This window comes from Chlamydomonas reinhardtii, chromosome 12, assembly GCF_000002595.2.
Source record: "Chlamydomonas reinhardtii strain CC-503 cw92 mt+ chromosome 12, whole genome shotgun sequence".
NCBI classification, from domain to species: Eukaryota; Viridiplantae; Chlorophyta; class Chlorophyceae; order Chlamydomonadales; family Chlamydomonadaceae; genus Chlamydomonas; species Chlamydomonas reinhardtii.
The window spans coordinates 554199-582099 of NC_057015.1; the positions used below are offsets into that span (position 1 = coordinate 554199).

The window sequence follows — 27901 nt, forward strand, 5'->3', positions numbered from 1 at the left end:
TGTAGAGCTGCCTACTGTACATAGCAGCAGCGCAACCTAAACAGCCCTTAAAACACGTCCATGAGCAAAGTTGAATCGCCCGAGCGTTACGCATAGGCCTCACGCTACAGCATTTGTTGAGAATACTCGCTTGCCCACAGATTGCTTGGAGTCACATAACAGCATGTACTCGGCGGGCACGGACAAGTCTGCGGGGTTGATGGACTAGTTTTGTGCGCGGGCGCCCCAGCAGTGATTCCTACCTCTTCGTGATCTTTACTCGACACGCACGCATGCAGCCATCAGCTAGTTTATGTCGCGCTGAGTGCGCGGCCGGCGCTGCGCCTTCAGCTGTCCCGGCGACTTCTTCCCTACGAGTGTCGCACGGAGCAGTGCGGGCGCGCGCGCATCAGCAAAAATGCCTTGGAGTGCTCGCAGGTACCTGAAAAGTATCTTAGCAGTCTGCCTGAGTGAAACTTTCGCAACACATGCTTGACTCGCGCGCCTTTTGTGTGTCGGCCCCAAACGATTCCATCAGGCGGGCCGGACTCGCATGGTCTGCGATCTGCGCCAGCCCCTGCTGGAAAAAGGCGACCGACAGTATGCCGCGCTGGTGGTGAAGGCCTCCTCCACGAGGTGCGCCTAGGGCGGGAGCTCGTGCAGCAACACCCCTTCGGACCCGCGCCGGTTTTGTGCTCACACAACAAAACATCGACTGTGGTTGGCCCATACCCTGCCTTGACCGCAGGGCCCTGAGGCCGGGAAAGGCTTGGGCGGGGCTGGGAGCGCCTGCCCGACCGGCGCCAGCGGCGACGCTCGCCAAGTGAGCGCCAGTGCCGCCTCCCCCGCATCCGTTGGTGCTGGCAGTGCCAAGGCCGGCACGAGGCCGTCCGGTGGTCCTGCTGGCCGGCCGGCGCAGCCGCCCATCGTGGAGGTGGTGCTTGACGCCGAAGATGCCGTGGCCCAGCCACCCACACCGTCCCCGGCTGCGGGCACCACGCGCGCCAAAGCCCCCGGCAGCAGCCCAGCTTCGAACGCCGCGGCCGCAGCCTCCTCCAAAGCTTCCAAGTCGGCAGCCGCCAAGCCGGGGGCGAAGGCCCCGGCCACGCCTGCGGCTGCGGCTGCGGCTCCGCCGCCGCCGCGCACCCGGGCCAAGCTGCGCTTCCTGGTTCCGTCGTTCGCGACTCAGCCGGGTCAGCACCTGGCGGTGGTGGGCCACTGCCCGGAGCTGGGGTTCTGGGACCTGAGCAAGGCGCTGGTGCTGGCCTGGGGCGAGGGCCACCGCTGGAGCGGCGAGGTGGAGGTGGACTACAAGGGCGCACAGAACACCGAGTTCAAGGTGCGCGCGTGTGTGTTTGTACTTACTTGTGTTGGGGCGGGGGGTAATTGCAAGATCAGGGACCGGGAAGCGCGGCGCAGAGGGAAGGGATAAGCGTGTTTTTTTTACATTCGCAGCTGCACAGGGATGTCTGCTGATGTTGTGTGTGCCGCGGCTGTGATGTTGCGTGCAGGTGATAATGGTGGACAGCCGCTCCAACACGGTGCTGTGGGAGCCCGGCACAAACCGCATCCTCAAGGTGCGGCCCCGCGCCCCAGGGCTGCACTGCGCGCCCTGAGTTGGGGAGCACACGTGGCCGGGAAGCGCAAAGACATGTATGCAATGCGGTTTGGATCGACGTGCGTGTGCGACAAGGTCGTGCAGCGCCAATGCCTCATTCCTAATCTCTTTCAAGTCCTGATCCTCCCTCTCCGCGCTCGCCCGCCCTCTCGCCACTCCCGTAGACCCAGTCCGACGCGGAGGCCGCCGGGGCGGGCGACCTGCCGCAGCTGCTGCACTGCGACTGGGGCAACGAGACCAGCCACCAGGCGCCCCCGGCAGCGGCCGCAGCAGCCGCCGGGGCCGCGGCCCTGGGCGAGGGCGTGCTGCGGGCACGTGTGCAGATTGTGGTGCCGCTGTATGTGGGCGGGCCGGGGCAGCGGCTGGTGCTGGTGGGCAGCGGGCCGGGGCTGGGCAACTGGGACGTGTCGCGCGGCGTGCAGCTGAGCAGCTCGGCCGGCCACATCTGGCGCGGCGAGGTGGAGCTGCCGCTGGGCGTCATGCTGGAGGGCAAGGTGGGGCCAGGCCGTCAGAGGTGGGGGTTTGAGTGGGCATGGCGAGCACTCGCGTCGCCGGACGAGTGGGCGTCAGGATGGCCGCTGTGCTTTAGCCGCCTCAAAAGGTGCCGCAAGGACTGCCTTGAGTGGACTCCCGGATTTACCACCGGTAGCGCCTTTGTTGTGTTGTTGCTTGCAGCTGGTGGTGGTGGGCCCCAACGGCGAGCAGCGCTGGGAGGCTGGGCCCAACCGCACCCTCAGCCTGGCGGTGCCTCCGCCGGAGGACATCCTGCCGCCGCCGGAGGACGCGCCCGAGGGCACCAAGCCCACCGAGGTGCGGGCACGGGCCCCCGGGCACTTAATGGTTGGGGGCAGCAGCCCACAGTGAGACAGTGGGAGCAGTCCCCCATCGCCGCCGCATTGTTGCACCCGCCACGCTCAGGCCGCTCACCAGCCGCGGGTGTGTCGCGCCAATCACGCCGCTCACGCCACTCCTAACTGCTGCTGCTGCTGCTGCTGCTGCTGCTGCTGCTGCTGCTGCTGCTGCTGCTGCTGCAGGTGTCGGGCCACTACGTGGTGCTGGCGCACTGGGGCATCACCGGCTGCTCGCAGGCGCTGTACCGGCCCGCGGTGGACTCGGACGCAGCCAAGGGCGGTGAGCGGCGGCGCTGCTGGTGCAGGCGGCGGGGTCAGGCCTCGAGCACACACCGCTGCACGTCTCCTACCCGGGCCGTGCACGTAAAAGCCAACCGTCTTGGCCTCCCGCCTCAACCACTGCGCTACCCACCCCCACTCCCCTCGCTTCCATATTTGCACTCCAACTTCCCCACGTCCACGCAACCGCACGCCCCCACGACAGGCCCTCTGTCCGACGGCCAGGTGTTGTCGCTGGTGCACTTCACGGTGCCGCAGTACGTGACGGTGCCGGGGCAGCACCTGGTGCTGGTGGGCAGCGTGCCGGCGCTGGGCGGCTGGAACCCCACCAGCGGCGTGCAGCTCAAGTGGGAGCCGGGGCACAGCTGGAGCGCGGAGCTGCTGCTGGGGCCGGGGCAGGACATAGAGGCCAAGGTGCGGAGGCGGAGCGGGTGGAGGAGGAGGAGGAAGGGAAGAAGCGGTGGTGGTGGTGGAGGATGAGGAGGTTGTAGCGCGTGTTGTAGCGCATGTCGTAGAGGAGGTGGCGGCAAGTGGGCGGCCACAGCATCGGGGAGCGGCGGAGGGAAGGGTGCAGGACTGGTCTGGTGTGGAGGAGGCGGATCAGCGGCGTTACTTCAGGAACTCGAAAGCGGGCGGGCTTTGACAGCAAGGGTTCGCGGAAGCTTGGGGCAGTCGCTGCGACTGTACCGTACATCGGTTGTCTAATCGGTGTGTGGCTCGCTGTGCTGTGCTGTGCCGTGCTGTAGGTGGTGTACTACGACAACGGCCGCTACAGCTGGGAGCCGGGCCCCAACCGCTCGCTCAAGCTGAGCGAGGTGCTGCGCGACGCCACGCCGGGGTCGGAGCCGCTGTTCACCTGCTACTGGGGCCACACGCCCACCACACCGGTAGGGCAGGCGGGTGGCTTTGGGAGCGCGCAGGAGGGACTGGGCACTGGGATGCGTTGGCGCGCTGCGGTGCGCGCGCATGGTACCATGATGCGTGGGGCTGGGCTACGCGTGACACAGCAGGTTTCGCATTTGCATCGGCGGTGGTTAAGATGGGGGCACAAGGAGAGCCTCTGTGTGAGTGTATATATATGTATGTATGTGTGTATGTGTGTGTGTATGTGTGTGTGCGTGTGTGTCCTGACCTGGGCGACGCAGGTGGTGGTGGTGCCCAAGCGCCACCCGCGCGACCTGCCCGCCGACCTGGAGCTGGTGGAGGGCGAGGTGCTGGACCCGGTGGGAGGCAGGCAGCAGCAGCGCCCGCCGCCGCCGCGGCTGCAGGACGTCGTGTTCGGGGAGGGCAGAGGTGGGTGCGCGGGCGGCACGCCCGAACGGACAGTGCGCTGAGCTGGGCCAACAGAGGGTGACGCATGTCGGGCTCCACGTACTCGTGGACTGAGGTGCCACGGCTGTGGCCTCAGCCAGAGCCTCAGCACCCCACATGTGCCACCACGTGGCCTGCTTCTCATAACAGCTTGGCGCGCCCCGCTGCATGCAGGCCCCACGCCCGAGAGCGACGCGATGCTGCGCTTCCTGGTGTTCATGATGTCCACCTTCATCACCGCCAAGCCGCCGCCGGGCGCCGCCGCCGGAGCCGCTGCCGCCGGAGCCGCCGCCGCTGCCAGCGCCGCCGCCGCCACTGCCGCCGCCGCCGCCTCCTCCTCCTCCGACGCGGTGGTGGACGCCTCGGTGGCTGCGGCGGCCTACGAGGCCCAGCTGGAGTCCATGCGGCAGGCGCTGCGGGCGTCGAAGTTCCGCAACACCAAGCTGAGCTGGGAGCTGAGCGAGACGCGGCGGAAGTATGAGTCCAGGTGCGCTATAGGTTCCGAAGGCCGCTGCTCACGCTAGGCTGCTCCGGGGAGGGGCATCTGCTCCGGAGAGGGCAGCTGGAGCGACTGCGTGCATGCGGCGACTGCGCTGAGGCGTGGGACTCATGAGCCTTGCGGCGGTTGGCGCTGCTGGACTCAAGCACTGGACTGTGCGTTTACGGAACAGGCTGGAGGAGCTGGCTCGGACGACTCGGGACTCGGAGGTGGCGGCGGTGTTGGCGGCGGCCTCCAGCGCGCTCAGCAGTGGCGCCCTATCCGGCGCGGAGGTGGACGTGGGCTCCTCCGTGGATGACGTGGCGGCCGCAGCGGCAGCCGCGGCCTCGGAGATGGGACCGCAGGTGGGTGGGGCCACGGCCGCGGAGCTTCTGCGAACCTTTCCAACATGCTGGCAGTAATGTAACACGGATTATCGGCGGAGCGCTTTTCCGCAATCTGGAGCTTCTGGTGATGTTGCCTGCTGACGCTGTCCCTGCCGCGCTATACCGTATGTCCGCCCTGCAGGCTCTGTCTGCGGCTGTGTCGGCGCTGGCGGGCGCCGTGCCGGCGCTGGAGCTGCAGCAGCTGCGCGACATGCTCAAGGCCCACGACGAGGCCAACGTGGCGTTTGAGGCGCGCGCGCGGCAGCAGGCCAACAAGGGCGCGGCGCCCTCCGCAAGGGCCAGGCAGGAGGTGAGCGCGCACGGGGCCGGACACTTGCTGTGCGCGCACGGATGGCACCTGCTTTACACCGAGGCCTGTGTGAAGACGTAGATGAGGTTAGCCAGGACGACGCGTTGGGGTTGACTATTATGGCGCTGCCGTGCAAAACAACCCCTCAGTTGGTTGCTGTCGAGATGGCCCTGGTGGAGGCGCGTGACGCCCTGCGCAGCCGCCTGAAGGACATCGCCGCCGGATCCCTGGGCGGCCCAGCCGCGGCGGCGGTGCGCTACGCCGCCGCCACCGCAGCCATGGAGGCCGCCGCGGTCGCTGCCTCTGTGGCGGCTGCTGGGGCCGGTGTGGACGGGGCGGTGCCGCCGGCGGTTGCCGCGGCGGCCGCGGCGCTGGCGGCGGGCGCTGGCGGCTCCGCCGCGGCCTCGGCTGCTGCCGAGGTTGACTCGCTCAAGGCCCAGCTCAAGCAGTTGCTGTCACAGCGCAGCCAGCAAATGGAGTCAGCACGGCAGCAGAACAGGGAGGCAGAGGAGCGCAACGGTAAGAGAGGCTGGGGTGCAGGCGACGGGTGCAGGCTGTACTTGTCTGCTTGTGGATTCCGGGTGTATGCCGCCTTGCCGCATTGTGCAGGACGAGCTTACGTCATACTCGCTCCTTTGCGTCTGCAGCTGCGCGCATCTCCGCGCTGGAGTTGGAGCTGCTGCAGCTGCAGCAGCAGTCGCTGGCCGCCACCATCACGGCCGCGGACGCATCGGCCGCGGTGGAGGAGGCCAACGCTGCCGCTGACAGCATGATGGTGGGTGCCGATGCAGCGATGCGGTGTGAAGACGCCAACGACAATCAGCGTGACGCCCGTATGAATGGCCGAGGCACGGCATCCTTATACACTACTGCTCCTTGCTTGCTTCACGCCTCACGAAGCACCAATCACCAGTGCTAACCGAACCCCCACGCGCGTACCGTTTCATACGCAACGCCAGGCAAGCCTCCGCCAGGCCCTCATCTCTGCGGAGAATGGCCGCGCTGTTGCCGCGTCAGCCGCCGAGACGCTGCGTGCCGCCTTCGACGTGCGCGAGGCGGAGCTGCAGGCGCAGTTGGAGTCGGAGCGCGGCCGCTTCCAAATGGCGCTGGAGCAGGCCAAGGCGGCGGGCGCCGCGGCCACCGCGGCGGCGATGGAGGAGAGCACTGCGCAGCTGCGGGCTGAGTTCTACGTGCGCGAGGCGGAGCTGGTCCGCTCGCTGGAGGAGGTGGGTGTTCGCTGCTGGTGTTCTTTGCTACAGCCTTGAGCCCTGTGTTTGTAGCAGAGGCTGTGCAAGTCGAGCCAGCCTTGACTTGGTCGACATGCTTTTGACCGCCAGGCACGGGAGCGCTACAAGGCCGAAGCTGCAGCGGCTGCGGCTGAGGTGGCGGCGCGCGAGGCCGAGGTGGCGGCGCGGCACAGCGCCGAGCTGACGCGGCTGCGTGAGGAGAGGGAGGCGGCGCTGGCGGCGGCGCGGGCCGAGGCGGAGCAGCAGCGCGCGGACGGCGACACCTGGGCTGCTTCGCTCCGGGCGGCGGCGGCGGCTCGTGAGGAAGAGGTGCAGGCCAAACTCCAGGTGTGCTCGCCGCCCTCACGCATGGGCAGAGTCCTGAGCTGGACCATTAGGTTGGAGACAATGCTTCGCCTTTGACCATGTTTCGGGGTAACCTCGTGACGTTGCTTTGCTTGCTGCGTGCAGGCTGCCCAGGCGCGCTATGACAAGCTGGTAGCCGCCGCTGCCGCGGAGCGCTCGGCGGCCCGCGCCGCCGCGGACAAGGCGGCCGCGGAGCTGACGTCGCGTCTGGCGGCCAGCGACGCGGCCGCTGCGGAGCTGGGCTCGGCGCTGCAGGAGGCGCGCGGCGAGGTGGCGAAGACGCGGGCAGAGCTGGCGCAGGCGCGCAGCTCCGGCTTCACCATCGCCCGCAATTATGAGGAGCTGGTGGGTTGAAGCATGCGAGGTCGTGTGGCAGTAGCTGGCTGCCTGTGCTTTCAAAACCCTTCGACATCTCTATATTCCAGGCCTTGCCTGCTCGGGGTCAGACCCACCTGCGGGCTGCGTCCCTCTCTCATCGCTGTTGTGCTGGCCCTACATGCGATGCAGGCCTGGCAGCTGAGTGCGGCGCTGTCCGAGGCGGCCAACGCCAACGAGTTCCGTGCCCTGGAGGGGGCCGCGGCCTCAGAGGTGAGCACATGGTCTGGCTGAGCTCGGTACTGCCAAAGATTGCAGGGCTATCACTTTGGATGCGCTTGCGCGTTGGGACAGTTTGACGCACGCGTGTATCCAACCCTGCGGGACTGCTTGTGTTGCTATTGCCGTGTAGGCCGAGACGGCGCTCAAGGCCGAGATCGCGGCGCTCATGTCGCGGGCCTCGCAGCTGGAGGCGCAGCTGGCGGCCGCCACCCGCCAGTACGAGGCAGACCTGCTGGCGGCGGAGCAGGTGCGTGCTGAGAGCGCGGCGGCTGCTTGCTTCCTAGCGCGCAACTGAGGGGCTTGGGCTTAGTTAGGTCTTGCTGTTCAATCAGTATCATCGCTTGCAATGTGAATGGTATGGGTGGAGTATGCGTTGGTGTTGTGAGCTATGCGGGATCATGGGCATGCACGCGCAGGTGGCGGTGGCGGCGCGTGAGGCGGCGCTGGCGGCTGCCCAGTCCCAGTTCGAGGCGGCCAGCAGCGCCATGAGGGCGGCGCATGCGGAGCAAGTGGCGGCGGCCGAGGCGCGGCTGGCGGAGATGGAGGGGGCGCTGCAGGTGCGGTGCGCCGTGTCGGGAAGGGCTCAGATACGGTATGAGCTGGCAGTGACCGTAGGCCCACGTGGCAGGCCGGGGTGAAGCCAAATATGCGTCGCTTAGCTTAGCTTTGCTGGTTGCGTACCGCCCCTTCGATGTGCAGGCTGCGGAGCAGAAGGCGAAGGAGACGGAGGCTGCCGCGGCGGCAAGCCTGGAGTCGACGCAGCAGGTAATGCTGCAGCAGCTGGAGGCGGCGCGGTCGGAGGCTGCGACGCGGCTGGAGGCGGCACGTGAGGAGATGGACGGCCGGCGCCGTGAGCTGGAGGCGGCTGTGGCCGCGGCTGCTGCCGAGCTGGCGGACACCAAGCAGCAGTACGAGGCGAGGCTACTGGAGCAGCAGGTGCGGGCGGCGTGGTCTGGGTGCATGAGGGTACGTGAGTGTGCACGTGTGTATGCGCTGGGGGGGCGGGGTGGCACATGTCTGTGCATCGAGTGTAAGCATGCGCATGTGGTGGCACGTCATTCATCCCGTAACTAAGATCCTGGTTACCCGTGGGACCCCACAGACGCGCCTGATGGAGGAGCTCGCCGCCCGCCGGGAGGACCTCAAGTCCGCAGCGGCCGCGGCGTCCAGGATGCGCATGGAGCGAGATGCCCTGGCCGCACAGCGGCTGGCGGTGAGTAGCGAGTAGCGAGCCGCGCGGGCCGCTGTGTTTGCATGCATCCAATCGCGCACAGGTGCTGCTCCGCCCTTCTGGTCCCACCCACGGAGCCCACCAGTACGCTGACGGCTTCGTGCTCGCCTGTATCCTGCTGTCCCTCACAGGACCTGCGCACCGAGCTGGAGGCCGCAGCCGCCGCCCGCGAGCAGGTGAGCGGCAGGTTCCCCGGTACCCAACACACTCGCTTTGGGCTAGCTTTGCTGGTACCACGGACACAAGTACCGCCAGAATCAACTGTACACGTTGCCGTTACTGTTCGCCCGTTCAGGCTCTGCAGCGGCGCCAGCAGGCGGACATGCAGCGCGCCGCCACCGCCTATGCCGAGGTGGCGGCGCAGCTGGTGGACATGCAGCTGTCGGCGGCGGCGGCGCAGGAGGCCTCGCAGGAGGAGAAGGAGGCGCGCATGGAGGAGGTGCGGAAGGCGCGGGCGGCGTACGAGGAGATGGCGGCGCGGCAGCAGGTACGCGCGTCACGTGCTTCGGCGGTAAATACAGCTGGGGCTCTCTGCACTTACCGTATGCGCAAGCGCGCCTCAGCTCTGAGAAAGCTTCTTGGTTTGGGCTCAAATGTCCATCCGGTACATGACTGCCTTCGCGCCATAGGCTATCGCCGAGGACCAGCTGCGTGCCGAGCTGGACGCGCTGTCCGCCAGCCACGCCGCCGAGCTGTCGCAGCTCGAGGCCCTGCACGCGGAGCAGCTGGCGGAGCGCGCCGCGGCGCTGGAGGAGGTGGCGTCGGTGCTGGGAGGCGAGGTGGAGGCGCTGCGCGGAGAGCTGGCCAGCCGCCAGGAGATGTGAGACCCGGGGGTGGCGATGGCGTTGATTGGTTGTGGCGTTGGTACTGGGGTTACAGGTGGAAGGTGCAGGGAGGGGACTGGATGTTGGATGCTGTTGGTGTCGCCACGGGCCTTTGAGGTGCGCCTTGCAATCCTCGGCTTGTGGACCTCCGGCCCGCAGGTACACGGCTCTGGCTCGCGACCAGGCGGACTTGGCCGCCTCCGCCGCCGCCGCGCAGAAGGCGGTGGCGGAGCTGGAGGCGCAGCTGGCCGCCGCCAACGGCCGCCACGCGGCGGAGCTGGAGCAGCTAAGGTGAGGCCCCGCGTCTGTGCCGGCCTTACCCTGGCACCTGCGCTGGCACCTGCAGCTGTGCTTGCTTGTCCAAGCGCTTGCTCAGAAGCAACGACAGCATCAAAGCGCTACCGCTGCTGCTGCCTTTCCCCACCGCTCACGCCCACAGGACTCAGCAGTCCGCGCTGCTGTCCAACGACCTGGCCTCTGCCCGTATGGAGGTGGAGCAGGCGGCGGCCGCCACCGTGGCAGCGGTAAAAGCCGAGCAGCAGGCGCAGGTCGCGGCGCTCACGCAGCAGGTGCAGGAGGCCCGCGCCGCGCTGGCGCAGCAGCAGGAGGCGGCGGCGGCGCAGCAGGTGGCGCTGGAGGCGGCGGCGGTGAAGCAGCGCACGGTAGAGGAGCTGTTGGCGGTGGCGGTGGCGGACCAGGCGGCGGCGCGGGCGGACTACGAGCGCCAATTGGAGGCGGCGGCGGTGGAGCTGGCCCGCACGCGGCAGCAGTACGAGACACGCCTGGTGGAGCAGCAGGTGCGGGCTTGCAGTCGACGCATCGGTAGTGTAAAACAGGAGTGGGGACGCATCGGGCAAGCTGCAGGATGCTGAATGGGTTGGTGTGGCACCGCCCTGCCCTCGGTCTGGCAAATCTTGGGTGCTGTGCCTGCCGTGTGTGTGTGTGCAGATGCGCATCCTGACGGAGGTGGCTGAGAAGCGCGAGGCGCTGGAGGCGCAGGCCGAGGCCCTGGCAGTAAGTCCCTGATCCCTGTGCGTGTTCGTGCTTCTCAACGGGCAGAACCCGGGATAGTCCAAGGCATGTTACCACCCGCTCTGCCTTACTTTGTGTGGCAACAAGGTTGTCTGACGCCTGACGTTGCGCAGGAGGAGCAGCTGGCGGGCGCCCTCCGCCTGCAGGAGCAGCTGGGCGAGGCCCTGGCGGCGCACCGGGCGCAGGTGACGTCCCTGACACTCGAGCACACGCGGCAGGTGGCGGCGCAGGAGGCCAGCTTCCAGGCGCAGCTGGCGGTGAGTCCCTTCATTCTTGCTCCGCACATTCCGCACTGCTCCGCACACATGGTTTGATGCGACGGTCATCCCATCCTCACACATCAGCTTTCCTGTCTTGCACTCCTGACGCACGCTCCGCCTCCGTATACGTGTCCGTGTAGGACCTGGCGACTAAGCTGGGCGAGGCGCAGCACGAGGCCGAGGAGGCGGCCACCCGCCAGCAGGAGGCGGCGCTGGCGGCGGCGGAGGCGCAGCGCAGGCTGCAGGAGGAGGCCGCGGCGCAGCTGCAGCAGGCGTCCGCGGCAGCTGCCACTGCCGCCCTGAAGGTGGGACGGCCAGTGTCCTTCCAGTGCTGCTGGACATGGCTGCTTGCCTTGCATTCCTGCTCGTGCTGTTTGCACACATCTCTCACAATCTTTATGTGCCCCTTTCATGCAAACGCAGTACAACCAAGAGCTTGATGCCATCAAGTCGTCGCTGCAGACACAGGTTGACGACGCACGTGCGCTGCAGTCGGCTGCCGCCGCGGAGGCTGCAGCCATCCGCAGCCAGGCCGAGGCGGCGGCGCTCGAGGCGGCGGCGGACGCGATGGCGCTCCAGTCGGTCGCAACTGCGGCGGAGGCGGCAGCGGCGGCCGCAGCTGCTGATGCTGCAGCGTCCGCCGCCCAGGTGCAGGACCTGCAGCAGCAGCTGGGGGCTGCACAGGCGGCGGCGGCGGCGCAGCTGGCTGAGGCGCAGGCGCGCAGCGAGGCGGCCCTGGCAGCGCTGAAGGAGGCGCAGGCGCGGGAGCTGCAGGCGCTATCGGCGCAGCTGCAGTCTGCCCAGCAGGCGGCGGCGGAGGCGCAGAAGGCCGCAGCGGAGGCAGCTGCGCGCGAGCAGCAGGCCCTGACGGATGGAAGCGCCAAGACGGAGGCTTTGGCCGGCGAGGTGGACGCCGTGCGCGCCGCCCTGACCGCGCAGCTGACGGACGCGCAGTCGCAACAGCAGGCGGCAGAGGCAGAGGCCGCCGCGACCAAGGCGCAGGCGCAGCAGCTGCAGCAGGCGCTGGCGGCGGCGCAGGCGGCGGCGGCGGCTGACCTGGCGGCGGCTGTGGCGCGCAGTCAGCAGGAGGTGGCGGCGCTGAAGGAGGCGCAAGGGCTGGAGTTGCAGGTGCGCTAGCAAGTTGTTGCGTGTGTGGCAGAGTTCCTCCTGTTTCTGTGTGGCGACGGCTGCTGAGGTGATTGAACGCGTCAGAGCTGCTAAAAGCTCGTTTGAGCAAAATTCTGCTGTGCTGTGATGCCAATTGTGCAGGCTCTGACGGCGCAGCTGGTTGTCGCAAAGAAGGCGGCGGATGAGGCGGCCGCCCGGGAGAAGAAGGTGGGTGCAGCTGCAACCCACTGTGCTGTCGTCCTGACAGCGCACACAACGTTGCACGCAAGCTTGAATGGGATGGGTCCCTGTACGGTTTGCAACTCATAGGTTCGCGAGGAGGCAGCGGCCAAGGAGGCGGTGCTGCAGTCCCAGCTCGAGGCCACCCGCGCCGAGGCCGGCGCCGCCCGCGCCGCCCTGGCGGCCCAGCTTGCCGAGCTGCAGGTGCAGAAGGATGCGGCCGCTGCGGGCATGGAGGCCACCAAGGCCCAGGTGATCGACCTGCAGGGCCTGCTGACGGCGGCGCAGGCGGCGGCGCAGGCGGTGCTTGGCGACGCGGAGAAACGGGGCAAGCAGGAGGCGGCGGCGCTGAGGGAGGCGCACGCCAAAGAGCTGCAGGCCCTCACTGCGCAGCTGCAGGCGTCGCAGCAGGCGGCGGCGGAGGCACAGAAGGTAGGTGCAGCTTTCCGCTTGCTGTTTGGGGGCGCAGTCCCGGGGCTCGGTACTTCGGAAGTATGCCGCAGTACAACTTACCCTGTTGCGAACCCGATGAAACACACGAACCAAGCGCATTTCATGCGGCCTCGCGCCGCCTGCCCTCCAGGCTGCTGCCGACGGCGCCACCCGGGAGCAGGCCCTTTCTGGTGAGGTGGAATCGGCGCGCGCCGCGCTGACCTCCCAGATTGCCGACACCAAGGCGCAGCAGGCTGCCGCGGGGGCGGAGGTGGCGGCAGCGCGTGCCCAGGCGGAGGCTTTGCAGCGCCGCTACGAGGAGGAGCAGGCGGCGGCGGCGGCGCAGCTGGCGGAGGCGCAGGCGCGCAGCGAGGCGGCGCTGGCGGCGCTGAAGGAGGCGCAGGCGCGGGAGCTGCAGGCGCTGTCCTCGGAGCTGGCCGCGGCAAGGAAGGAGGCGGAGGAGACGGCGGCACGCGAGAAGCAGGTGGGGTTGTCATGTCTCCGCTGGTTGAGCTTTTTCCTGCATTAGCTTCTGCGCGTCTCCATTGCTCTCGGTCTCTTTCGAGAGCGCCGCCCTCACACTAATGGCTTGCTGTCACCTTGCCCCACACGCTGTACAGGCGCTTGCCGACAGCGAAGCCAAGGCTGCAGCTGCGGCCAAGGAGGCGGCAGCTCTTCGCGCGCAGGTCCAGGCGGCCGAGGCGACCGCCGCTGCGGCCGCTGCCGAGGTGGCGACACTGAAGGGCGTGACTGAGGAGCTGAAGAGCCTCATGGCAGAGGCGGAGAAGAGCTTCAAATCCGAGCTGACGGCGACGGCTAGCCGCGGCGAGGCGGCGGTGGCGGCACTGAAGCAGCAGCACGCCGAGGAGCTGCAGGTGTGCGGCTGAGGCTGCGGCATGCGGATGTTTGCTGTTGCACAAGCCCTGGCTTATAGACTTGCATGGTCCCGTTCGTAACGCGGCTCCGCTTCTTATGTTCCGCAGGGTCTGAACGCGCAGCTGCAGGCGGCGCTGCAGGAGGCGGTGGAGGCTGCTCAGCGCGAGCAGAAGGCGCGCGCCGAGAGCGAGGCCGCCGCAGCTGCCACCGCGGCGGCGCAGCAGCTCACCGCGGACGACCTGGGTCAGCAGCTGCAGCAGGCCACCGCTCTGGCGGCCGCCAGCGCGCTTATGGTGAGCTATTGCTGCTGTACGACTTATCCTGCAAACCATCATGTTGTAATCCCTGCGACATGACGTTTGTAAAGTTTGCTGCGGTGCTGCACTGACTCGCACCGCCATCATACCGCTCGGAACTTGTGCGTGTGCAGCACCAACAGGAGATCGAGAACCTCCGCGGCGCGGCGCAGCAGCAGGTGGCCGCGGCCGCGGCGGATGCGGCAGATGCGCGTGCGCAGGCGGCTGCCGCAGCCGCTGAGGCGGCATCGAGCCGCGCAGCCGCGGAGGAGCTGCAGCGGCGCGCGGACGAGTTGGCTGAGCGCTACAAGGCAGAGCTGGATGCGGCGGCGGGCCGGCAGTCGGCGGAGCTTGCAGAACTGAGGGAGGCGCAGGCCAAGGAGCTGCAGGTGGGCTGCGATACATTCGTAGTGCGTGGTGTAGTCGCCATGTAACGGACGGCCGTGGTGTTGAGCGTCTGGAGAATGTTGGGGAGTTTGGCTGGCGGGCGTGGTGCTGTTAGCCAGCCGGATATATTTGAACGGATTCGTCTGGTTCGTAAGCCTCCTGCTGCATTTGTGCAGGCCATGCGTGCGGCCGCCGCGGAGGCGCTGGCGAAGGCGGAGGTCGCTGTCGAGGAGGCGGAGGCCCGGCACCAGCAGGAGCTGCAGGCGGCGCAGGCCGCCGCCGCCGCCGCCGTGGCGGACCTGGAGGCTCGCCTGGCGGACAGCCGCCGCTTCGGCGAGGAGGCCTCCCGCGCCGTGGCCGAGTGGCGCGTGAAGGCGGACGAGGCAAACGCCGCGGCCGTTGCGTCCCGCCGCAAAATGGAGGAGGCGCAGCGGCAGGCGGCGGAGGCGCAGCGGCAGCTGAGCGACGCCGCCAAGTCCACGGGCGACGTCAGCATGTTGGCGGAGGCGCGCGCCGCGGCGGTGGCGGAGGCGCAGGCCGCGGAGGCGGAGGCCAAGCGGCTGGCGGAGGAGCGGTCGGCGGTGGCGGCCGAGCTGCAGGGCAAGCTGGAAGCGGCGCTGGGCGAGCTGTCGGGCTTGGCGGCGGTCATGGGCGCCACACAGGTGCGTGTGGCCCCACGGCGCCACATACGGCGCCACATGCGGTGCCGGATGCCTGCCACCCCGGAACGCGGTTTAGTTCTTGCTGCGGAGTCTTTCTCGGTTGGGCTGGGTGTCATGTGTCGCGACCATTTTTCTTTAAAGCGGCTTCGCTGTGTGCTCTTGTTGCGGCATATCGCAGGCGACGCACGAGGCGGAGATGAGGGCGGCGGAGGCTCGTGCCATGCAGCAGTCCCAGGCACTCCTGGTGCGCGAGGCTCAAGGCGTTGTCTGGACACGTGTGTTGCTGCAGCTGCTCTGCCACCGCCGGTTGCCTTCCAATAGGTTCGCCCCGGGGAGACCGCCGCAACCAATGTCTTACGCTAACGGCCGACTGCGCACTTGGACGACTGCAGGAGGAGCTGCAGGGCGCGTGGGCGTCCAAACAGGCGGCGGTTGCTGAGCTGGAGGAGCAGCTCAACACCAGCCGCCAGTCGGAGGCAGCCGCCAAGGCTGCAGGTGGGGATACGTTGCATGTTTGTTACAAGTCAGTGTCAAGTTTGTCTCTCGCTCGGCGTTCCTGCGCACGTGCTGACACCTGGAACTCCCTATGTGCATCGCAGCTGAGGCACTGCAGCGCCAGGCGGCGGCGGCCCAGGAGGCGCTGTCGGCGGCCGAGGCGCGCGCCGCTGCGCTGCAGAAGCAGCTGCAAGATGAGAAGGCGGCGGCGGTGGCGGCGCAGGAGGCCGCAGCGCGTCAGCAGCAGGCGGCCGTGGCCAAGCGCGAGGCTGACCTCAAGTTCGCGCACGCCAAGGAAGTGGCACTGTTGCAGACGCAGGTATGTACACACTTATTCCTTGCGCCCAGTCCGCCGCGGTGTACCATTCACCAAGGCTTTTTGTACTTCGCTGACACGACTTGTAATGTGCTGAACTGCCTTCTTGCAGCTCACGGACCTGCGCACACAGCACGCAGCACAGCTGGCGCTGCGTGACGCCGAGCTGGAGACCGCGCGCGCCGAGGCGGCAGCGGCGCTGGCGGAGCAGGCGGCGGCGCTGCGGGCCGAGTACGAGCAGCAGCTGGAGGCGGCACGTGCGGAGGCGGAGGCGCAGCGGCTGCAAGAGCTGGCGGCGCTGCGGGCGCAGCACGAGCGCGAGATGGACGAGGTAGGCACTGGGCACACTGATGTGCTGACCTCTTGCGGTGTACGCGCCCCCCCAAGCAAAGGGTAGTCAGCTAGTCACCGTTCTGTTAATACTGGAACTTTGCTCACACCGTATTTAATCCTGTTCGCGCAGCTTCGCCGTGGCTTGGAGACTCAGCTGGAGGACCGTCAGCGCGCCCTGCAGCAGGCGCTGGGCCTGGTGGCGGCGCTGCAGCTGCAGGTGCAGGAGCTGCTGCGCCAGCAGCAGCAGCAGGGCGGCGCCGCCGACCCCAAGGCGGCAGCAGATGCCGCAGCCGCCGTTGCCGCCGCGTCGGCGGCGCTCGCCGCCGGTGTGCTTCCGCCGACCGGTGCTACTGGCGGCACCGTTGTGGCGAACAATGTCGTGCCCAGCATGGGCATCAGCGCTGCTGGCGGCCCCGGCGGCCCCAGCGGCCCTGGCGGTGCTGCAGGTCGTGCGGATGGTCCGGCCGGCGGCTCGGTTGACGGCAGCTGGGGTGGTGGCTCGGGCACCCGCGGCATGCCCGGCGCACCGCCGCCCGGAGGCGGTCAGGTGGTTGGCGCTGGCGGCGGTGGCGTTGCCGTTGCCGGCACCGCGCCCGCCCCCACAGCTACGCCTGCTGGCTCGGCCACGCCCGGCAAGCAGCCCACTGCCCCCGCACCGGCACCCACCGTGCCCTCCACTGGCGTCAGCCGTACCGGCTCTGGCTCGGGCAACCTGGTCACTGCCTCCGCCGCTGCTGCCGCTGCCAAGCCCGCACCGCCGGCGCCGGCCCAGTCGCCACCGCAGCCGGCCGACAAGAAGGGCAGCGGCGGCGGCCTGCTCGGCGGCATATTTGGCATCTTCGGCGGCAAGAAGCAGCCGCCGGCGCAGCCGGGTGCGACGCCTGCGGCCGCTGCTCCCGCGGCCGCCGCCGCGCCAGCGGCGGCGCCGCCGCCGGTGAAGCCGCCCAGTTCGGCCCTTGACGCGCCGCGGTCCATGCCGCTGAGCGAGGTGGGCGACGGCGACTCCGACAACACCTCCCTCATGGCGGCGGCGCTGTACAAGGAGATGCTGACGCGGCGCCGGCGCAACAGCCCCACCAGCAGCGCCACCGCCAGCCAGGAGCAGGAGGAAGAGGAGGAACGCGCAGCGACGCGCGCGGCGGCCGCACTGGTGCCCGCACCGGCGCCCGGCAGCACGGCTGGCAGCAAGTGGCGCGGTGCGCCCCGGCCGGTGGTGGACAATGCCAAGAAGCTGGGGTCGCGGCAAGCGCTGGCGCCTGGCGAGAGCGTGCCGTCGGCCCAGGCGGTGTACGCGTGGGCGGCGGTGGTGTCGTCGCTGCCGCTGGCGCTGGTGCAGCGGAGCATGGATGAGATGAATGACGCAGCGGCCAGGTCGAAGTCGGCGCAGGCCGCGCAGGCGGCCATGCAGGCGCAGGCGGGCGGCAAGGCGGCTGCCGCCTCGACTCGTGGAAAGGATTCCACTTGAGGTGATACGTCGCCGCCACAGTGAGCACGTGCGGCGCGCGAGAGAGGTATTGGAGAGTCGTGAGTGTTGAGTCGGAGCTGAGGTGCAGAACCGGTGAGAGCATGTATAATGCACATGGCACAGAGATGAGCAGCCCCGTGCCTCGAAGACGCGATTCTCATCACTTTTGGGCGCACGCGACGGCGTGTGCAAGGGCGCGCATATGTACAGTGGGAGTCAGTACATTCTTTGGGTCGGGTTGTTCAATGGTCTCAAGAAAGCCCTGAAGATCGCGTGCGGGATGCTCCTGCGTGTTCATACCATACATACGAAGATTGTGAGGGCATCTGCCCGTGCGTGCCGCCGCGTGCGCCGCGGTTCATGCGGCGCGTTCATGTCGCCAGTGTGCTTAAGAGGACTCGGCAGGTGATGACATCATGACATGAGCCCAACGTTGAGCTGTGCCGTGCGGTTGCTCAAGGCTGGTGTGCCGATGTTTTATGCTACCATCTCTTGTTGTCACTTAGCAGCGATTTGTGTTGCATTAAATCTTTCCCAAGCACTGCATTTTGTTTCCATGTCAGGCATATATTGTCATCCGCCCACGGGCTTGTATCGTACTCGTGCACAATGTAATGAATTTTAGGCCACAGGACGCCAAATCCATCGGTCTACCCACTTCCTTCCTAGGCTTCACCCTCTGCTCCCTCCTGTTAACACCGGAGTATGTAGGCGCCACCACCGCCAGCTGGGCACCCCGACAACGTGTCACTCATGGAGTCATGGTTACAGCCAAGGCGCTCCATTGCCACTCATCAGTGCCATGCACTCGTCGCCCATTCCTAACGTCACGTCGCACGGCAAGAACCTGGGCCACAGGTGTTGCGCAACCGTCAATCCGTCACTGTAGGGTATGTACACGTTTCTCCGGGTTACCAACTGCAACCGCAGACATGCAGCACGCTCTACTGCAGGCGCTGGAATGCTAGCAGCAGCGCTGCCGCCACAACGCTCCACAGCATGAGCACGAAGGACGGCGTAGTTGCCGCTGCGGCGCCGCCACCGCCTCCCGAGGTCACGGTGGAAACGCCGGACGGCACCAGGACACCGTCGATGACGATGAGCGTCGCGCTGCAAACACCAGGGGGCATGGCATGGGGTATGGGGCGCGTTGACACCATAACACAGCATGCAGGCTCGCGGCGATGGCACTTGTTGTGTTGCGTTTTTAAGCACGTCGATAACGTCGCAAAGAAGCCATCATCAGCGCTGCAGGAAGGTGGCAATGAAGAGGTCAGGTGCACCCACCTGCTGCCAATCGCAACCTCCGCCCCGACCACGCTGACCACGCTGTTGCCCAGCTTCAGCTGGGTCGTGGTTCCGGTCTTGACAACCGTGATCGTAGCGCCGCCACTGCGAACAGGATACATGATGCAACGCAAAGATCAAGCCAAGAGCATAGCATTCTACTCAGCATAATGACCAAAAGCCGCAGCGGCAACCACCCAATGTGGGGGACACCTCAAGCCCAATGGCTAATGCCCCCACCTGGTGGTAATGTTCTGGCCGTTGGTGAGACCCGCCACCGTCAGCACCGACCCCGTGACCACGTGCGCCTGAACACAGCCAGAAGCACCACAAGGTCAGGCACGCTGGCTGTACATAGAGGTCTGTGGCCTGAGGACGCCTGCATAGCACGAGCACTCACGTCCAGGATCTTCTTCAGCGCCGTGGTGTTGCCCAGCAGCTGCGCGGCGCTGATGCTGCCATTGGCCGCCAGCAGCGCCGTGAAGGCCGAGTCGATGGGCGCCAGAAGCGTGCCGGTGAATGTGGTGCTGAGGGTTTCAGGGCATGCAGCACAGGCAGGGGAACAATTCTGGGGTAAGTCCAGTCCTTCGTAATGCAGTCAAATGGACGCAGTATGTGCCCGAGAAGCGGCAGTAAGCGCATAGCGTTTGTAACGGCGCCGGTTGCCGCAAGTCACCTGTTGATCGCAGCCGAGTAGGACCCCTCCGCCTTGACGGCCGCCAGCAGTGTGTTGACGTCGGTGCGCAGGGCCAGCGCCGCAGCCACGGAGGTAACAGGGGGAGGGACGAGTACCTTGTCGATCACGTGCACGGTCGCGCGGAACGTGCCCCTGACAGGTTGGACGTGTAGTGTGAAATGCGTTAGCTGTGCATGTTGGGATTTGGGGCTCCTACGCCGGTGCAAACCCATCCTGAACAACGGGATGCCACGAGTCCTTGTCCCGTGCTATGCTGGTCACTCGCGCGACCAACTCACTGGTCCGTGAAGCCGCACGGCAGGTCGCGCGCCTGCAGCAGGTTGGCCGTCATGCCGTCGGCCGTCTTCACCGACAGCGAAGTGCCGTCCTTCACCAGCGTCAGCTTCTGGCCACTGCGGAGCGGGGCATTGAGGCATGCCAGGGCATCGTCGTGTGTCGGAATGCAACTGGTCAAACTGATCAGACTGATCTGAAGGTTGAGGCCTGCCTCTGCACGGTGGCGCACACACGCTGGGTGCGCATGCATGCAGCGAAGCCATACGTCAGGGTGGTGACGGTGATGGGTGTGGTGGAAAACGAGGAGGCGTTGTACAGGCCGGGCACGACGTGGTACGACAGGATGGACTGCAGCAGGGCGGGCTGCGCCGCCAGCTGCGCAATCGTCGTGTTGAGGCCGGAGGGGGCCAGGGCGGCCGTGAAGGCGCTGTGCACACGAGGGAGGGAGCCACAGCGAGGGAAGGTCAGCGTAGGAGCCGCTGGGCAATCCAAAGCCGGTCAGGGCAATGCTTGCAGCCGCGCACGGTTCGCGACTTGACGCAACGTCGGCCTGTCGGCCTGGCACAACCAGTGGGTGCTGAACCACAACTCACGCATTGTAGGGAGCAAAGACGGTGTAGACACCCGTAGTGTCCTGTAGAACATGCCCAGGACGGAACGCAATCGCCACTTCAGTGCACACCATCAGGGGCGCTGTGATGCGCCAGAGAGGCGCGAGCACGCGCACAACTCCGCCGCCAGTCAGCAAAACACGGCACTTGCCGTAACCCAAGAACGGCGGCGTGCCCAGCCCGCCCACCAAATCTTCACCACCCGCTCAACACACACACGCACCTGCAGCTTGGACACCAGGCTGGCGCTGGCAGAGCCGACCAGCGCGGCCAGCGTGCTCAGGGCAGAGGTGCGCGCCACAGCCTGCATGGCGCACGTGCAGGCGCAGGGGTTGGGCAACGTGTTGGGTCGCTGCCTCATGTAGGTCGGCGCTGCGAAAGGCAGGTCTGCGCCATATGGTTGGCTGCAGGAGCCGAGCATGCGCCTTGCCCGGTTTGGTTTCTGCAGCTTGCGCCTGCGCCCGCACTTGCACTGCAACTCACGGAGTACACTGACGGGTAGAACGGGAGAAGCACCGCGTCCACGACGTGCACTACCGTGGACCTGTTGTCAGCGACAATACAATGCCACATGTCTAGAGGAGATAGTTGAGGTGTGACGCGCGGAGGCAGACTGTTCGGGTACCCATCCACTTGCCCATACACGTTCTACCGGGTGCCGCTTCCCCATGCACCGCGACCCGATCCAGTCCGCAACGAAACGACACTCATCCTGACATAGGCGAAAGGAGCCAGCGCATTGGCGCCGCCAGCCACGCGCTCTCTCACCCGGAGTTGGGAAGGTCCACCTTGATCACGTTGGCGTCGCTGCCGATGGAGGTGACCCGCAGACCGCCCGACACCGTCCTCGTAATCGCCAGCTGGTTGCCGCTGACGCTGCCATCCGTGCTGTAGGTTGGCACGTTGGCGCGGTTTTTGGCCTAACATTGAGGTACTCACAAACATGAAAAGGCTGCAATGCGAGCCGTGTGGCCGCATCCAGGTCAACCTTCTAAACTCGCGCCCCCGCCTCACTTCAACGCGTTGTAGTACGAAATTCCGGGAGGGACAGAGGCGTTGTTGGTCGCTGGCACGAAAGCGTGGTACATGAGCACTGGCGCCATGAGCACTGCGTTAGTCACCAGCTGGGACTGATTCAGGTTCAGGGCCGGCAGCGCCGCTAGTAGCGCCTTCGGTGGGCCGCGTATGGGTGTGAGGTCGTAGGTTGGGGTCAGTGGAGGGTTCGAGGGGAGTTGATAATCAGAAGCCCTCCAGCTACGTACAAGCACCAACCTGATCACTGGGCGCGAATAACGTGATGTTCCTTCCGGTAGCGTTGAAGAACGTTACAAGGCCGCTCAGTTGGAGGGCTGAGGTAAAAAGGAACAGGCCCGGGTCCGCTGCAGTGGCCACAGCTGTGAAAGCGCTCTGGGCCGCGGCATGAGACGCCATCTGTAGGCCTACACCTGTGCATGAGGTAGGTCGGTGTTGGGATCCAACAAGGGGGGTCGGGGACTGCGACACAGGCAGGCGACGTTGTTGCGGAAGTTTGCAAGGGTTCGCGTTCGTGGGACCGTCTTCTCATACTAGCTAAGACCTTGCAAGCAATAGCCAAGCTAACAACAACCAGATGCCATAAGCCAGTAGGTAAACACTATTGCGCCCAGGCGAGAACAAACAACTAGGTGTGCATTGTCGCGGCGCTAGTTTGACCACAGCCCCAGTCGTTGGCCTGATGCAAACAGTTTTTGTCAGTTTACCTGCTAGCACGAGGGCAACACCAGCGGCCCATCGCGCCATCTTCCTTCCTGGTTCTTCTGTTCTGCCGCGTCGTCCCGTTGGCCTCTGAGATGGCAAATGCTGACTCAAAGGGGAATCAAAATTCTTTATGCGTTCTGTGTTTGAAGTGCTGAATTCAAAGAAGTGAGAGCAGGAGACTGGCGCAGCTGTCGCCTTAGAGTCTCAACTTGGTTGGAATGAGACTTGTGCTAGGACAGTAACAAGATATCCATTTGCATATACAGGCTGCGGACAGTGCGAGGTCATATTGCCCGAGTGCGCGGTCCAACCACCTTCACGATCAGATGCAGCCTCCCATGCCCATTACTGCGCATGTCCGCTCCACTTCTAGGACTCCCCGCAAACTTCTCGCCACGCAGTATCCGGTCACCGCACGCACGCGTAGCCCTGCCCATGGCCCTCTCGCCCAGCCAGCCCCTCCGCTGGGTGCAGTGTAGCCTGCCGCCGTGTGTATCCATCACCCCGTACACACGTCTCCGAATTCCTCATCACGTAGCAGCAATGGCCGCTGGTTACGAAAATCATATCAGGTGCAAAATCCTGACAAAGCATGTGTCTGGCATGTCAGACAGCAGCCGCACTCAGTCCCTCACATGGCTTGACTTCTCTTGCCGCGATGCATTCATAAACGGCGGACATTTCAGTGCCACAGCAATGCTCTGCGGCACGCACGCAGTCGGCGCTCACTCTTTCTCGCTCGCTCTCCTTTTGGGTATGTGCGTTACGTGAAACGCTGACCAAAGTCCAGTCAGCGTGATACTTGAGAATGCAGGATGCGTGCACATGCGCATTTGTAGGTATGTCACATACTAGGTGCTATCCGTCTTAGAAGCGGCCGAAGGCGAACAGCGCCAGGAAGGCCAGCGCCGAGGACAGGAGCGTCAGCACGGACGGCGAGGCCATGCCAGCAGCGCCGCCGCCGCCGCTGCCGCCGCCGCCACTGCCGCCAGTGGTCAGCGTCACGCTGGCCGGGAGGAGGACGAAATCAATGGTGTGCACAACCGCATTGCCAGCAATGACGTCGGGCGTGACAACCTGCAGCACGTCAGGAGTGGCCAGGCATCAGCATATATGATGAGCACGATCACATAAAACATGTTCTCCATCACATAAAACATGTTCTCCTGTCAAGAGGAATGACGGGGTGCCGCTAGCCCTTGCAGAATCGCGCCCACCTTTGCGGTGCTCTTGGCGGCGACGAAGAAGACCCCAGTTCCGTTGATGCGCACAGTCAGGACCCTGGTCGGTTGCAGCGAGAGCAGCCGGGCGTACGTGGGGTTAAGTAGGCCCGTGCCGAGGATGGGAGAGTCTAGACGGCCACGAACAAAAGGTCAGCAAGTCCCTTGCGGTGCACGTGTGACGGTAATGTTCACGCCATGGCGCACGCGACGCAGTTATGGCACTGACCCGTCGAGGGTGGTGATGTTCTGGTTGTTGACGAGCTGGGACGAGCGAACGGCGCCGGGGGTGATGATGTGCGCCTGCGTCCATCCCACAGCGTGCATACGGCACAGGCAGGCATGTTGCAGACAGGTTGGATGGAGGCTGTGGCTAAAGCAGAACTTGGACTCCCACAGCTACGAAATCGCTTAGTAACACGCAGCTCACGCACTGCTGCTCACGTTGAGGATGCGGCGCAGGTTGTCCTTGTCCGCCAGCAGCTGGGTGGCGTTCACCCCGAGCGCGGTCAGCGCGGCGGTGAAGGCGGCGTTCTGTGTGTGCATGTGAATGAAAGGAAAACGTTAGTCACAAACTCGATAGTGCCAGTTGTCCTTACCGGCATGAGTAACGCTACGTGACAGTCGGACAGGGGCTGGGCGGGGTTGACACGGGACAGCTACAGGCGGCTCAAACCGAGCTCACAGTCACTCGGTGCATGTAAATTGTGCCGGTCCGCAGGTTAACGTCGCTGTGAGCAACCAAGCCTGCTCACCGTGGGCGCCAGGACGGTGCCGTTGAAGTCAGGGTCCGTAAGGGTGGTCAGGAACGAGGCGTCTGAGGCGGTGACGGCGGCCAGCAGGGTGCTGAGGTTGGCGGCCTGGGCAGCGCCGGCGACGGTGACGTAGGGGGTGGGCAGGGTGAGGTCCGCGGGGAGCAGCACGCGGTCGATCACGTGCACCACGGCGCGGCCGTTGCCAATGGACACGTCCGCAGCCACCACCTGCGGGCAGCGGAGGAGGAAGCGTACCGGGCGGGAGCGTTGAACGGGCCTTGGGTGTGACCCTCTGAGACCGACCCCGACCCACAGTTTAGACCCCCTCATCTGTACAAACGAGGCTGGAGAGCTGCATGGAGTACCGCACTCAAGAAATGGATGCAAGCAGTCACGCACCTTGGCCGAGCTCTTCGCGGCGTTGAAACGAACAATGCCGTTGCCAATGGAGACGGTCAGGAGAGCCCTGTGAGCATCAAAGGACACAGCAGGAAGTGGTGGATGAACTCGGTGAGCTCTAGCGCTGTGGCCGCGGCATGATGGATGGCCCTGGCGCGGCACTGCAGCCTCGCGGTGTTGCGACGCAAACACACACACACACACACACACACACACACACACACACACGCGCACACAAACACACATACAGGCACACACACACACGCACACAAACACACATACATGCACAGATATGATGTCAAACACGCACACGTACCCGCCAGTGGTGTTGACGGTCTGGTTGTTGGACAGCTGGTTGGAGAAGACGGCGGCGTTGGGGATGATGTGGGCCTGTGGGCGTGCGGCGCAGAAAGTAGTGGAGCAGCTTGGTTACTTGGGGCGTAGACTACGTAAAACCGCCATGCGCACTGGTGATGCACAGCGCTCTGTTAAACAACTCGGCCTGCAACGTCGCGTCCCCACCCCAACTGATCAGGCTCAGCCGGAGGCACTGGGCCGCTAACGCACGCACTGCTGCTCACGTTCAGGATGCGGCGCAGGTTGTCCTTGTCCGCCAGCAGCTGGGCTGCGGTGACGTTGAGCGAGGCCAGCGTTGCGGCGAAGGCGGCGTTCTGCATGGAGTGGGAAGAAGGCGCGGTGGTTCAGCGGATCCGCGTAACGCGGGTGCTGGGCTGGATGGACCAACCTAGGATCACGGCATCCGTTACAATGCCCAGCAGGGCGCAGGTACCCAGCAGTCTGCCTGGACGGCCAGCTATGGAGCCACGCCTTCACATGTCGGTGCTTACCGAGGGCGCCAGGATGGTGCCGCGGAAGGTGGGGTCGGTCACGGCGGCCAGGAACGCGGGGTCAGAGGCGGCGACAGCGGCCACGAGGGTGGTGAGTCCGGCCCGCTCGGCGGCGTTCGCCACGGTGGTGTAGAACGGCAGCAGCACGGCGTTCACCAGGTGCACAAAGGTCCTGCGCACAGTGAGAGAGGAAAGGCCAGTTGCTTCATGCACAGCGCTGTGAGCAGCGGCCGACAGATGGGGCACCGGCCCTAGTGCCTGTAAGCTGCCCGCACCCACCTGGGGCCACCCGTGGTGAGGTCCAGGCCGACGGGGATGTTGGCGGCCAGCACGGTGGCGGCGGTGGCGCCCACCGGGGTCACGACCACGTTGTTGCCATCCCTTGCGACGGTGAGGTTGGCCCTCGAGCTGGGGAAGGGCAGTGCCGTGTACGGAAAGCAATGTTACATCGCCCGGATACGAAGGAGATCTTGCTAGGGGCTCGCATGGAATGCACGACAACCCGCGTTCACGATGGGCACATGCCACACGGGCATTTATTTCTCACGGACGCACTTGAGGGTGGTGAGGGTGATGGGGCTGGCGGTGACCTCCGAGCCGTTCAGCACACGCGAGGTGGCCACGTGGTAGGTGAGCACGTCGGTGATGCTCGCGTTCACAGACGTCAGATAGGCGCTGGAGGCGTTGAAGGCATCCTGTGGTGGGCAGGAGCGGGGCGGTGTAGTAGGTACGGCATGGTGAGGGTCGAACGAAGTAAAGCACTTGCACGCGATACTTGTGGCTACGCGCCGGCCACGTACAGCGACAGGTCAGGCGCGCATCACAACGGCTGTGCAGGCGTTCACTCACGTTGACGGGGGCGAACACGGTGACGTTGAGGTTGGGGTTGGACAGGGCCGGAGCCAGGCCGTTGCTGGCCACAGCGCTCAGCAGCGAGCTGAGCTGGGGGGTACGCGTGGCGGCCTGTGGAGCGCACGTGCAGTGCAGCAGATGTACGGAAGGGGGCGTCAGCATGCCAGGGGTTGGGCGGCTTGCAATTGAGGGCCCGAGGAGGCAAGAGAGCAGCGTCCTCGTGTAAACCCGGAGGTGCGAGAGTCACTCACGGAAGCAACACTGAGGAAGAAGGGGAGGAGAACACTGTCGATGACGTGCACAACAGCGCCGCCCGCGGTGATGTCAGTGCGGATGACGTTGGCGTCGCTGCCGAGGGCGCGGACCACAACGCTGCCGTTGGCGGCCTTGGACACGGTCAGGTTGAGGCCGGTGTTTAGGGTGGCATAGGGCGTGTCGCCGGTGGGGATGTCAGCGGCCAGGAGCGGCGTGGTGATGGCGTGGTAGGTGAAGACGGGGGCGACCTTGGGCCCCAGGGTCAGCAGGGCGTTGGGGGTGGTGTTCAAGGCCGCGGTCATCGCGAGCAGCGCCTGCATGGGGGAGGGCGGGCGCGTGCACAGCAGCACACCGTCAACACATGAGGCCGGCGGGGAAGGACGTATACGCAGCAGGGATAGCCCGGCCAGGGGCTGCTGCTGCCACAATCCCGGGGGAACCATCCTCAGCGTGGCACATTTATCCCGTGCTTTGTGTCAAGACCAAATCAATGCACTGCAACCCAGCAGCGTCACATGCGGTCGTGCGCACGCACGCCTGGATCTCGCGGTGGTTGCCCACGCACCTTGGGTGTGCATGCGCACACACGAGCCGTGCAACAGCATCGCACGAGCCCATGACCAATCAGAAAACCCACTTAGCCAAGCGCTATATTATGCCCCCAGCAGTTTGGAGAGGCTTGGCCGATGCGGCACACTCACATCGTCGGAGGGTGCGAAGAGGGTGATGTTGGGGCCGGTGGTGCTGTTGAGGGTTGTAGCCAAATCAGCGACCTGCAGGCCGGCGGCCAGCAGCGTCAGGTTGGCGCTCTGGATGGCCTGCAGGATGGTCTGGGCGCTTGAGCCAGCCACCGCGAGCAGGAGGCCTGCGGGGAACAAGCAGAGAACAAGCAGGCGGGGCGGGCGGGACGGGGGCGTCGGCCTTGCTCAACGCTTGGTGTGCACACGTCGCCTTTTGCCCAGCCAACGGCCGCTACTTTGACGCTGTGCAAATTGCGCAGGACAGGGCAAACAACAGCGTCATGACTCGTACTAAAAGCTGGATAATTCCCCAGCACTGCCCTGCTAACCCAAGCTTCGGACCGCGCAGAATCGCAAACCATGCAACCATGCAAGCGCACAAGGGACGGAGGCCACAAGGACAGTCGATGCGCACTCAATTGCGACTCCAAGAAGGGCTACAACTCACATGATGCCACGAGAATCGTAGAAGCGCCGGGGCGAGTCCAGCGCGCCATCTTCTTTGACGGTTCTTCGGTTGGGGTGGAGACAAACGCACTGACCTAAATGTATATATGAACAAAGCCTTTGGCAACCTAGTGCAGTAATATATTCTTGCATGGACAATTGCGTGGCTATGGGCGGTTGTCGGGCAGGCGGGCAGTCGTGGATGACGCCAGTGTGCCGTCGTTCTCACTCACGCTCAGTTGCTGGGCAGCTGCAATAAGTGAAGTCGTTCTTACGTTTATTACATTCTTGCGTGACATTGCTAGGTGCGAGCGATGTGCGAGGTTTTGGCCTTGCTCTACTTAATGCTTATGACTGCGAACCTCCGTAGCCTGAAGACAGCCCGCAGATAAGTTGAGCCATGCTGAATGCAACACGCCC

At 65.6% G+C, this 27901-nt stretch overlaps 3 protein-coding genes across 3 annotated transcripts; 1 reads left to right on the forward strand and 2 right to left on the reverse strand.

The window, feature by feature from the left end:
* The first annotated feature begins 58 nt into the window (after positions 1-58).
* CHLRE_12g492750v5 (uncharacterized protein) lies at positions 59-17410 on the forward strand. Its single transcript, XM_043067944.1, has 44 exons — positions 59-417; positions 518-615; positions 728-1318; positions 1491-1556; positions 1762-2091; positions 2273-2407; positions 2632-2728; positions 2933-3141; positions 3474-3614; positions 3873-4020; positions 4213-4525; positions 4710-4881; positions 5045-5212; positions 5362-5731; positions 5860-5987; positions 6172-6438; positions 6550-6786; positions 6910-7149; positions 7312-7392; positions 7532-7648; positions 7818-7958; positions 8101-8337; positions 8504-8614; positions 8764-8808; positions 8928-9119; positions 9262-9452; positions 9616-9747; positions 9896-10253; positions 10405-10470; positions 10602-10745; positions 10889-11053; positions 11172-11876; positions 12018-12083; positions 12186-12527; positions 12679-13011; positions 13148-13402; positions 13511-13696; positions 13834-14088; positions 14263-14748; positions 14927-14992; positions 15141-15243; positions 15348-15562; positions 15672-15890; positions 16023-17410. The coding sequence occupies exons 1-44, from the start codon at positions 273-275 to the stop codon at positions 17355-17357; spliced, it is 10401 nt and encodes a 3466-aa protein (XP_042917962.1). The 5' UTR covers positions 59-272; the 3' UTR covers positions 17358-17410.
* A 2-nt stretch (positions 17411-17412) lies between these two features.
* CHLRE_12g492700v5 (uncharacterized protein) lies at positions 17413-22148 on the reverse strand. Its single transcript, XM_043067943.1, has 14 exons — positions 21968-22148; positions 21501-21673; positions 21243-21397; positions 20997-21116; positions 20712-20772; positions 20452-20532; positions 20211-20251; positions 19883-20044; positions 19620-19733; positions 19321-19473; positions 19045-19171; positions 18885-18952; positions 18645-18749; positions 17413-18467 (listed from the first exon to the last, which is right to left on the reverse strand). The coding sequence occupies exons 1-14, from the start codon at positions 22005-22007 to the stop codon at positions 18302-18304; spliced, it is 1566 nt and encodes a 521-aa protein (XP_042917963.1). The 5' UTR covers positions 22008-22148; the 3' UTR covers positions 17413-18301.
* A 46-nt stretch (positions 22149-22194) lies between these two features.
* Positions 22195-27848, reverse strand: CHLRE_12g492650v5 (uncharacterized protein). The gene is made up of 15 exons (XM_043067942.1): positions 27483-27848; positions 26996-27159; positions 26291-26608; positions 26037-26150; positions 25743-25882; positions 25467-25595; positions 25188-25359; positions 24921-25010; positions 24656-24729; positions 24340-24406; positions 23941-24168; positions 23630-23719; positions 23415-23488; positions 23183-23246; positions 22195-23042 (listed from the first exon to the last, which is right to left on the reverse strand). Exons 1-15 carry the CDS (start codon positions 27529-27531, stop codon positions 22833-22835), a joined length of 1983 nt encoding a protein of 660 aa, XP_042917964.1. The 5' UTR covers positions 27532-27848; the 3' UTR covers positions 22195-22832.
* Between the last annotated feature and the right edge of the window lie 53 nt (positions 27849-27901).